The sequence below is a fragment of the Dendrobates tinctorius genome, unplaced genomic scaffold (genome assembly GCF_039654945.1).
Source record: "Dendrobates tinctorius isolate UK_male_01 unplaced genomic scaffold, ASM3965494v1 ptg000037l, whole genome shotgun sequence".
Lineage (NCBI taxonomy): Eukaryota > Metazoa > Chordata > Amphibia > Anura > Dendrobatidae > Dendrobates > Dendrobates tinctorius.
The window spans coordinates 22,057,740-22,070,000 of NW_027361705.1; the positions used below are offsets into that span (position 1 = coordinate 22,057,740).

At 47.7% G+C, this 12,261-nt stretch overlaps 1 protein-coding gene across 1 annotated transcript in view; it reads left to right on the top strand.

The window, feature by feature from the left end:
* The window catches only part of LOC141088043 (SITS-binding protein-like), a 141,525-nt gene that overhangs the window by 21,572 nt on the left and 107,692 nt on the right, over positions 1-12,261 (top strand). Inside the window, exon 2 of the mRNA XM_073573901.1 lies at positions 2,450-2,621. Within this exon, the coding sequence (XP_073430002.1) occupies positions 2,450-2,621 (172 nt within the window). The remainder of the gene's footprint in view (positions 1-2,449; positions 2,622-12,261) is intronic.

Sequence of the window (12,261 nt, forward strand, 5' to 3'; positions counted from 1 at the left end):
TTTCAGGATGAATTAATTCAACATGCCATTGGGTTGAACCTTGAATAGAGGGGTTAAAAGGAGGCCCCCTCTCATTGACTGCCCTTCATTACTCCTCTCCCTCTCAGACTGCACTAAATGCCCCATCTCTCTCACAGACATCCCTTGATGACCCCTCTCTCTCACAGATTGCACTAAAGGCCATCCCTCACTGCCCTTCATGCCCCTTTTCCCTCATAACCTTTTCAGCATACTCTCTCACTCACAGATTACACCATACATCCCTTTCACGTATAGACTGCTCCCAAGCCCCTTTCAGTCAGGCTTCCTTCCACACTCCCTTACTCTCTTACAGAGTGCTCCCCTTGCCTCCTTTCTCTCATAGACTGCCCTGCATGTCTCCTTCACCCGCATAGACTGTCCTCAATGTCTCCTTCACCCTCATAGACTGTCCTCCATGTCTCCCTCACCCTCAAAGACTACCCTACATGTCTGCCTCCACCCCATAAACTGTCCTCCATGTCTGCCTCATCCTCATATACTACCCTCCATGTCTGTCTCACCCTCAAAGACTGTCATGCATTCCTGCCTCACCTTCATAGACTACCCTCCATGTCTTCCTCATCCTCAAAGACTACTCTCCATGTCTACCTCACCCTCATAGAGTACCCTCTATGTCTGCCTCACCCTTACAGACTACCCTCCATGTCTGTCTCACTCTCATAGACTGTCATGCATGTCTCCCTCACCTTCATAGACTGTCCTGCATGTTTTCCTCACCCTCATAGACTACTGTCCATTTCTGCCTCACCCTCATAGACTGCCATGCTTGTCTCCCTCACCCTCAAAGACTAAACTCCATGTCTGCCTCCACCTCATAAACTGTCCTCCATGTCTCCCTTGATCTCATATACTGCCCTCACCCTCATAAACAGCCCTCTATGTCCCTGTTGCTTAGAGCCTTCCCTTATGTCACATCTTCCTCACAGACAGCCCCTATGCCCATTAATTCGCACAGACAACACACTGTGCCCGCTCCTCCATTGCAGACTGCTCCTGAAGCTTCATCTCTCAAACACTTACTTATAAAGTCTGATCCATGACCCAGTGTTCTTAATAGTTTACACTATGCCTATTTTTCCCAGACTGTCCTCCAATACTCTTCAAGTCATACAGGGTACTTCCCTTCCTCTACTTCATTGACTTTTTTTTTTACATTTTTTCACTCTCTGACAGGCTGACACACCCATATTCCTCATCCACCTTTTACTCCATACCTCCCTATCCATCTTTTTTCCATGCGGTCCCTCACAGACTGCCCCTAATCTGAATGTTATTTTTCAGTTTCAGTCTATGACAAATCATTACAAAACGCATGTAACTTTGACAACTTTTGCATTGATGGCCTTTCCTTGGGATAGGTCTTCAGTTTGTGATCAATGGGGGTGAGACACCCGGCACCACCACCGATCAGCTGTTACCGGGGCTAGATAGATCTAAGAGTATTCAGAAATATTTTTGATTGTGTTTCGGCTTTTAAACAAAGCTTCCAAACTATAGATGCGATAGATCCTACCATTCTTCTATACATTTAAATATAGTATCTGAATTCTCAGGTGACAGAACATTACTCAAGTAAATTAAAAGCTGTCACCCAATTTAGATTTGGTTCTTAGTACAAGAGGTCACCACCCTAACCAAGGAATTGAGAGACAGTGTAAACAAATTATTTTGCAGAGTTACAGGAGATGGTGCATGTAAGTTACAGCAATGAAAGAGATGAACACATGGTAGAGAAGAAATGTAGCCGTGGTGAAAGGAGAAGACGACTGGAAATTTTTTTTTCCATCTTGACAAATGGCTACCACTGTTGAAAAAGCAAATTGCTGACATAACTCATAAGCATGCCTCTCCTCCTCATGGAGGTTACAGCTCTCCTAAATGTCCAGTCATCCATATTAGCTGGTGTTTATTAAATTAATTTCAAATTAGGAATTGATGATTGACCACAGAATATTAATCGCAACACACAATAATTGTAACAACTTGAAAAATACATACGGTAAGTAACTCCACTATTCATGTCATCAGCTTGTGGACAATTGGGTCGGAATCCATTTAGTTCTGCCTCCCAAGACTGATCAGGGTCTTATGGGGGAAACACTATAACATTGGCAGGAGATCATCCAGATAATGCAGAAATGTAGAATAAGTTAAAGAATGGGCACCCTGGAGAAAGTTTCCTGAGCATGTGATCTCTAACATCTACACCTGCTGCTCCTCAGAAGTCCATGAATAGGAAACTGAAGCAAAAGGAGGAGAAGGTGCCTAACATAAGGTGGCACAGTGTGACTTTTTTAAGAACATGTGTCGGAAAATAAATCTGAGGAACTGTACTCCTCATCTGTGCCTAGTCGGTATATAATTATTAATGGTTCCCTTTATCTAATACATATTTTTTTAATTTTAGGATTGCTTTTCAATGACAAATGTATCGTGGTATGGTGGAGCAAGCCTCAGAGCTGAACACTGGCCCATGAACAATGTAAATGTGGCTTTACAACCATTTGTGATCAGCAACCTGAAATCCAGCCATGGTGCTTATGGATCTGTTTTAGAAAAATATTTTTTAGGATCAACTGGTAAGTTTAAATACTTACATTTGTTATTATAGTTTTTGAGACAACATGCCTAGGCTGATGAGTGGACTTTGAGGACAATCTTCGGGATATTTATTGCCTGTGGTCTGCTGATGTTTTTGATGGATGTACCTGTTGTATTTTATCATAAATTAATGCAAAGAAAAAGCGACTTATGGCACAATGCCAATAAGTTTCTATTATGTTTGGCTCAATGGTGACTTGTTGGAAGTAAGTAACAGACATTGAACATCTTATGGTAATAATTCTTCTAGATGCCTGAATTTAAAGGTATTGTCTGGTAGTTTTCTATTGATGCTCCAACCTTACGGTAGGTTATCAATACTAGATCTGTGGGGGTGCAACACCCAGCACTTCCATCAATTAGCTGTTCCCGGTATCAGAAGTGGTCAAATGTTCCAAGGGACTGCCTGTGAAGGAAACCATGAGGGAAAATAACAGTATTAGGAATAAATTCTTGGACTTTTGTGCGCTGCCAGATGAATTCACCAATCCAATATTTAGGAAAAAAGATTAATTCATTTATTTCCCTAAATTTCCCTTGGGAAATAAATGAATTAATCTTTTTTCCTAAATATTGGATTGGTGAATTCATCTGGCAGCGCACAAAAGTCCAAGAATTTATTCCTAATACTGATGTGTAAGCGGTCACAGAGCTGACCTTTGGACGTGCAGCAAGCAGATTACTGATCCTACATGCTTGAATTTCTCTTGAAAAGGGTGAGTACAATCTAAATTATTTTTCCAGCATTAAACCCGGATAAGACCCTATTGCGCTCTTTGTGTTCCTTTAGTTTTGACACATGAGGGAAAATAAAGCACTCTGACAAAGAATGTTGGTTGCGTTAGAAACACATTGCTGCTGACATACATACTATGTTATTTTAGAACTTCTTCAATAAATTTGCAAACTTTGGTAGCTGGATTTCATTTTCCTTCAGAATTTTTGACCACCTGTCTCCTCAGGAAGGTGGTGGCTGCCGGTGACAGCTTTCTCTTTCTGTCATGTCCAGGTAGTGCAACCAGAGTTCTTTTTAACATTGAACTTGATAACTCTGATTCGAACTGTATCTGTAGGAACATCAATACCTTTATATCTTTTTAGATCCTTTTTTTGCTCAAAGCAGAAGTATAAAATGTCCTTGGAGGATGCTTTGTATTGGTGGATCTTAACGTGTTCTAATAAACATGTTTTTCAGTCTTTCAAGACAAGTGTTGGATAAATCTTCTTTGATGTAAAAAGGGAATGATGTTAGTTTAGTCAGAAATGGAGCCAGGATTTGTGAGCAGGAAACTGGTCAGGATATAACAAGAATAAGAGGATAGGATCAAGATGTAGTCTGAGGACAGGCCAAGGGCCAGCACAAGGCATAGGATAATACATCAGGCACCAAGTCCAAGGAGTGAAATGAAAGCGGAGTCTAAAAACAAATCCAAAGTCAGGAATCAGAAAGAAAAGACAAACTGCGGATGTACCTTAACCAGCAGGAATTCATGGCAGCTACTGCTTGACATAGGTTGTCAGACCTGACTTCATCAGCTGTGGTGCTCACCATGTCAACTCAACAGAGCTAATTGCTGGTTTCAGAGACATTGCCAGAGCCTGTAAAGGCAGACTTACTACAGAGGAGCTACTTGTCACCCGTGTTAGTGATTTCACCATAAAAACGTCCCCTGGCAGAGTACTCATTGCTTGAGGTGAAGGAGATGCTTGGTACTTGGTTGTATTGATGCAATATTGTATGTTTACACACCGTTGTTTTTTTCTGAACAAAATGAGCTCAATTTTGATAATCTTTTTGAGTATTCTAGTCCTTTTTTTCCATTTATTACTTTGGTTGTCCACCTTTTAATCCTCATATCCTTGATGTTTTTACTCTGATCACCAATAATATTGAGAGGGAAATTCACATTTGAGTCTGACAATGGGTCGTAAGGAAAGAACTGAGCCCAAACCAATACCTTATGGTTATGCTTCAAGAGAAGCATTGGCTATGGTAGTGTAAAGGAGTGGAGAAGCTGCCCGCACCACCTTGAAGATGTTATGTTTCTGGGTCGCCCTCCCAGGGCTGTGGGGTACTCAGAGCCGGGCCCGGTGGATTTCAATGGGAGTTGTCACGGTAGCTGTAACCCGGTCCGTGGCCCTGGGCGTCCATTGTAAAAGGGGAATAGAGTGGATCGTGATGATTAAAGTTGATAAGTCAATGATTCGTGACGCCACCTGTGGTGTTCGGCAAGAAAGGTGTTAAGCCGATGCTGCAGACAAATCCTCTGGGACCGATGGTGTAGTGCAGCAATGATGTTGTGGCCCTCCACAGATAGGGCAGTTGTCCTAGGGCAGTGTAGGTGAAGAGATAGGGGAGAGACGTAGATGGTGCAGTGTCGGGCACAGAGATGTAGCAGTGCTGAGAGTGTTGGCACAGGAATAAGCGGAGGACACGAGGGCATGTAGTTCCAAAGCTTTACTCACAGTCTGTTGTACATCCAGATGCCCGCCTCGGTGCCGTGTCCTCCAGGTCAGGGGCCCAGCCAACCTCCAGGCCAGATGGAGTACTCCGTTCCAACACTCCGCCAACATAAGTGCCTTTTCTGAACGTCTCCCTTTTGCGCCTATAGTGAAGTACTCTCAGTACTGAGTTACACTGGAGTTCCTCCTGTCAGATGTTCCTATGAACTCTACTTTTACGACAGACAGCTGTAGCCTGCTTCGGGGACTCCTTGCTACTAAGTCCCGGCTCACTCTCGTTGCTGTTGTGCCCCCAAGTCTTGTATGGGAATAAAGTGGTGACAACTTCTATTCCTCCTGTGTCTGTCGCAGGACCATTAGCATCCATACAACTTCGGGGACCGGACCCCGGCCATGCGCTGTGAACTTGAGAAGGGTGCTGCTCTAACCCTAGTCCTTAGTCCTCCTCTCCTTACGTTCCGTACTAATCCTTCCTTCTTATGGAGAGAGTCAGGCTTTCCATCAATGTCTCCTTCCTGTGTCAGCGGACCCAGGTCACTGAGGTCAGCTGCAGCACTTTCTTCATCCATCCCACTCAGGGGATTTTCACTCCTCCACTGACTCTGTCAGACTGACTGACTGACTGACTAAATCCTAAACTCTTCCCGCTTCCTAACTCCATCCGCCTCCCAGCACGCTTCGTGTTCCAAGCAGGGAGCCACCAAAGGGTGCTTTGCTACACTACTGTGTTGTGTTGGATGCAGGTGTTGGAGTGTGGTCAGGAGTCTCCACCTTACCTGGATGGTGGGGTACCACACCTGAGGAGGAGGTGCAGTACCTCTGTGGTGACTGAACCCTCAGGGGCGCCACATACCCCCCCGTTATACACAGCACGTCCGTGGGCTGCAAGTGAAACAAAGTTAGACAAACAAAGGAACATACAAACATTTTTGAATGCTTAATGAACAGTTCTTATCTAAACTTCCCAATGTGGGAGGCACTCACTCTTGAACGTTGCAAAACAACTTAACAGACTATCTATAATTATCTAATTTTAAAGTGCTATGGAAGTAAACTCACTACCAGTTCAAGTACTATCATCAACATGTTTTTCTTCTCTTTATCTTTTACATTTTCACTGTCTCTGTTAGACATGGGTGACAACCGCTGATGCCTGGTTCGTCACCTGCATTCAAATCTTTATTCAACAATATCAAATTCTGTCAAATATCCATTCCTAATCAAATACCTAAATACTACTATCAGTAAGCTCTCTATAAAATCTGTCAACATTTTTATAAGACACATCATACAATGCTTCACGTTAAGACATCAATAATTCTTGCACATGCTGGACACCGCTCCCAGCCGAGATTTCTTGCAGTGACCTTGGATTGGAGCTATGCTCCATGATGAGGTAGTTCTTATTCATAAAAGATCTATGTAAAACCAAGAGAGGGCACCCTAAGAGGTGCAACTATTTACAACACAGTTTGTGTATCACTCATTGCTCATGATCTCTGCAGTTCAATAGGAAATATGCTGCCAACGCAACTAGGCAAAAACTTGTAAAACCAAAGAAAACATGATAACAAAAAGAAGGCACAACGGTGCAAATACCCTCCTGGGTAACAGTTAGTTAGTGGAGTGTTTCTTTATTGGGGGTTCCCTCCTGGGGTAGTGGAAGCTGGCTTCTTTGGCTGCTTCCAGGGGAGAACTGAAGGGCTTCCTTTTCTTGTTGATTGTCCACAAATTGTAGGTATTCCTTCTCCCAAGGTGTTAAGTTGGTGGCTGCCGGTGCAGATGGAATGGCAACGGGAGTAACTGCTGCCTGTGAGGGTAGCATTTCAGCTGCTGCTGGTGGTAGCTCTGCTGCCAATGATTCCGCAGGGGTTGTAACGGGTACCAATAGATGTTGTTCCCCAGTTTCAGGTGGTACCACAGTTAGCACTGCCGCTGCCTATTGCTGCGGGTACGGCGCAATTTGAGTGCTGCCACTCGATATCCTGGAAATCATGGGTCCATTTCTGTCTAGGGGAGCAGTCCCCAACACCAGGATCATGGCAGGGGCCGTGATTCTACCTGGTATTTTCCGTGGATGTTCCAAGTCCTGCACAGGTGCCATCTGGGGAGCAATGGTAGCGGCAACCTCCGGGGCTGCCTGATAAGTGAGCAGCAGCGGGGTCCCTCCCCATACAGGATTGGGGCATGCTGGTAGGATCCTGCGCAGCCGCACCAGGTCCGGGTTGGGACCCGGTCCCTGCCCCTCAGCCGGCTCCGGGACTCTCATATACCTCCTCCTGGCAGGCCACATCCAGTGGCAGTATTGACTTGGAGGTGGAGGTGGACGCTGTAGATGGTATCGCAGCGGCCGTATGCCCCGCAGGGGTTGCTTAGGAGCAAGTGGTTTCTCTCCATTGCGTTCTCCCGGCCTCTGTCCTCCTTCCATCGTGGAGTTCTGGCTTTCTTACTCCTTCTTCCCAGGCTCTTTTCCCGCCACCGGCTCTCGCTCCTCCTTCTGGGGTCGGCGTCTTCTCCAGCCCCCCAACATACCAGGCCAGCATACGAACCCCTCGGGGGGTGGGCCATATTGCAGTTGCATAGAAGTTCAGGCAGGGGAGGCCCAGGACAGTTCGCGGTCTTTTCTTAGGACCACCCATGTTGTCACGCCCTTCTACACCACGCTGGCGGCCATTTTGAGAGTCCAATTTACAGTCTTTTAATTTGGTTATTCTGAACATTCTCAGCAATATTTAAGTCCAATAAATCTTCAGCACACAGAACCCGGTGGCACCGGGCTTCGTCATCCTGTTCGTGACGCCAGAAATGGGTCGCCCTCCCAGGGCTGTGGGGTACTCGGAGCCGGGCCCGGTGGATTTCAATGGGAGTTGTCACGGTAGCTGTGACCCGGTCCGTGGCCCTGAGCGTCCATTGTAAAAGGGGAATAGAGTGGATGATGATGATTAAAGTTTATAAGTGAATGATTCGTAGGGCAGTAGTCCCAGAGCAATGTAGGTGAAGAGATAGGGGAGAGACGTAGATGGTTCAGTGTCGGGCACAGAGATGTAGCAGTGCTGAGGGTGTTGGCACAGGAATAAGCGGAGGACACGAGGGCATGTAGTTCCAAAGCTTTACTGACAGTCTGTTGTACATCCAGATGCCCGCCCCGGTGCCGTGTCCTCCAGGTCAGGGGCCCAGCCAACCTCCAGGCCAGATGGAGTACTCCGTTCCAACACTCCGCCAACATAAGTGACTTTTCTGAACGTCTCCCTTTTGCGCCTATAGTGAAGTACTCTCAGTACTGAGTTACACTGGAGTTCCTCCTGTCAGATGTTCCTATGAACTCTACTTGTACGGCAGACAGCTGTAGCCTGCTTCGGGGACTCCTTGCTACTAAGTCCCGGCTCACTCTCATTGCTGTTGTGCCCCCAAGTCTTGTGTGGGAATAAAGTGGTGACAACTTCTATTCCTCCGGTGTCTGTCGCAGGACCATTAACATCCATATAACCTTGGGGACCGGACCCCGGCCATGCGCTGTGAACTTGAGAAGGGTTCTGCTCTAACCCTAATCCTTAGTCCTCCTCTCCTTATGTTCCGTACTAATCCTTCCGTCTTATGGAGAGAGTCAGGCTTTCCATCAATGTCTCCTTCCTGTGCCAGCGAACCCAGGTCACTGAGGTTGGCTGCAGCACTTCCTTCATCCATCCCACTCAGGGGATCTTCACTCCTCCACTGACTCTGTCAGACTGACTGACTGACTCTAAATCCTAAACTCTGCCCGCTCTTTTGTGCCAACTAACTCCACCCGCCTCCCAGCACGCTTCATGTTCCAAGCAGAGAGCCACCTGGGTGGCTTTGCTACACTACTATGTTGTGTGGGATGCAGGTGTTGGAGTGTGGTCAGGAGTCTCCACCTTACCTGGATGGTGGGGTACCACACCTCAGGAGGAGGTGCAGTACCTCTGTGGCGACTGAACCCTCAGGGGCGCCATAGTTCTATAATGCATTGCTGTGTGTTAAATGTTGTTTTATCAGGTTTGTGTTCTGCATCAGTGGGTTAGCGATAGACAGTGTAAATTATTAGGACCAGCCCAGAATGGCATGAATTACATGGGCACAACGGAGTTCAGTTTCTTGTTGTTAGAGAGATAGGGAGAAGTATTGAGAAGTGGAAAGATCTATGGTCTATGGTCTTGATGCTTGCATACCTGCTTTGAAATGGGTATTTCTGTGACAAGAAAGGGAGGTCATATCAGATAGCATGTTCTGAAGAAAATAAGAAATAAGTGGCAGAGGGATTTATGAACTCAGGCAACGAGACCTAAAGCAAGGACTAAGGCCTCTTTCACACATCCAGTTTTTCCCGTCAGGCGCGATCCGGCATGTGTGTAAAAAAAAGTATCAGTTTTTTTTCCGCCAGATGCATTTTTTCTCATAGACTAGCACATGCGCCGGATCGCGCCGCATGTGCTTGCGTTTGTTCCGGTGTTTTCCGGATCCGGCTGAAATTTAGTTTCTGGCGGCTGGACACAACGCGTGCCACACCGTTTTTTTGTCCGGTGAAAAAAACTGGCATGCGCGGATGCGGCGCTCCCGGCTCTGTGGTACAATGAAAGTCAATGGGAAAATCCGGCCACCGGTTCAGTCTTTTGCCTGATCCGGCCACCACATTCAGTTTTTCCTCTCTGCGCATGCCCGGAGCTCTCTCTCTCCTTCCTGCACTCTCTCTCTCCTTCCTGCGCTCTCTCTCTCTCCTTCCTGCGTTCATTCTCTCTCTCCCATACCTTCCTGCGCCTGCCTCCATACCTTCTGTCGTCCCCCGTTCTGTGGCAGCTTCTTCTTCTCAAAGCCGTATCAGGCGCCGCAAGTGGGGCCGCATCTACTCCTGGTGTCTCCGTTACAGGCCGGATCCGGCAGTCCGGCTTTTCGCTGCACGCTGCCAGACTCTTACCGCCAGATATGTGAAAGTAGCCTAAGGACCCCGTCACACATAGCGACGCACCAGCGATCCCGACAATGATATGACCTTGTCAGGATCGCTTGTGTGTCGCTACATGATCACTGGTGAGCTGCCAAACAGCCAGCTTCACCAGCCATCAGCACCAGCGACACGCGGGTAACAAGCGACGCACTTCGCTTAGTTACCCACTTTGTACCTTAGTTACCAGCGCGCTGGTGCAGGGAGCTGGTAACCAAGGTACACATCGGGTTTCTAAGCGGCGTGCGGCACTTAGAAACCCGATGTGTACCTTGGTTACCAGCTCCCTGCACCAGCGCGCTGGTAACTAAGGTACTAAGCGATGCGTGCTGGCCAGCGGGAGACCAGCGATCAAAAAAATGTCCTGGCCATTCCAGGATGATCAGCGATACCCAGCAGGGGGGCTGGTCGCTGATAAGTGTCACACACAGCGATCTCGCTGGTGAGATCGCTGTTGCATCAAAAAACTTGTGACTTGTGACGGGGGCTTAAGCTTCAGGAAGGATTCCTTATCTCTCAGGCAAGCTGGTCTTAAGTAATCCATTATCTATACTAATAAAAAGCTAGAGTGTAATCAGACCTGAGGGTCATAGAGGATATGTCCTATGGGGAACTGAAGATGCAGTGGCACAGGAAGGATATTGTGGCCCTGATCGAATGCGCTAGGAGAGTTGTAGTGAGGAGTCGTATCAACATAACCTAGCCAGTGAGGTCCTCATTAATCAACTGGGAGTTGAGACTATTTGTGAGGAGTCATAGTGACACACCTCAACCCGTGCGGTTGTAGCGTCGGTGGGCCGGACTGGGGGGTGGTCCCTACCTTTACCGCGCAGAGACAAAACAGAGACAAGATGGAGGCAGGTTCTGGGTGCAACAGGTCCAAGCTTATTCGTGGTCTCGCCGTCCGACTGACGGTCCTCACAATGCGACGCAGTACCTTCCTCACGGCCCTCCGTATTCAGGGCCGCTCCACACACCATACTTTTCACCTGAGACGTACATGTACGTCCTGTACCTTTTCCACTCTTCGACGCTCCTGTCAGCTCCGTCACTGTGGCTGCCGTAGGCCTGTACACCAACAGTAGTTTCACTGGTCAGACGTCGTGCCAAATACGGTGTCCTACACCCGGTGTCTCGTCTTTACTGTGGTTCTTCCTGTTAGGACCACCCCCCTTACTTTCTCTCTCCTCAGTCCCCCTGGTACGGTTTTCCTCACAGTGCACAAACTGTCGTAGTCCTCCTGTCACTGGAGCTCCCCCTGGGGACTGGAACTTTCTGGAACCCTCCTGTCAAATTTATATCATTCCCGGTTCCCTGTATCTCCGCCCCCATGACCAATGGTTTCCTAAGCCCTAAGCTGATGTCAAGTCCTTTGCTCACACTCCTCCCTGCCCTCTAATGGTCAACCCAAGGTACTGCACGTCCACTACACTTTCTCAGCTGTTTCCCCACTGTAGTAACTGACACCTGTCTAAACTGTGCAAACCTTCCTTTCTCTATTCTGACAAGTCCGTCCGTCCATCAGGTCACCTTCCCTACACTGTTATCACAGGGGAATATGGAGGTTCCCATAATGGTTTGATGGACTGATGTAACCTGTTACAGAAGCAATGTGCTGCCACCTGTAACCGTAAAGTTTTTGTCTCTGGATTGTGCAGAAGAAGTATTCTTAAAGTGTTGTCCCTGCTATTTGATGTATATAGTTCTCATCAAGTTGTTCAGAGAAGAAAAGTTTATTTTTGGACTCTGATCCCTCTCTGTTTCATCTGGTCCTGGCCTGCTATGTCAAGTGGCAGCATGCAGTCTACAGAGGCATATTGCCTAGGTAACAGCAGCATACACTCTCCAGAACTCTCATTTTCCTGTAGCATGGCAGGGCACGGAGGATGTGTACCTCGGTCAAGGCTGCCACCCAGCGTCGGACTGGCCCACCGGGGAGCCGGAGGATTCTCCGGTGGGCCCTGGCATCTGGTGGGCCCTGGCACCTGCTGGCATACAGGGCCAGCAGTTGTCTTGGGCCCCCACTGCTCCAGGGGCTCCCAGCCAGTGCCACACAGCTGCTATGGGGGCCCGTGCCAGCGGAGCAGCAGCGGGTGTCAGGAGGCAGGAGCCCCTGTCTCCGCTACTAAAGAGAAATGAATATTCACTGCGAAGCAGTGAATATCATTTCACTCTCGGTCTCCACTCCCCGGGGCCCC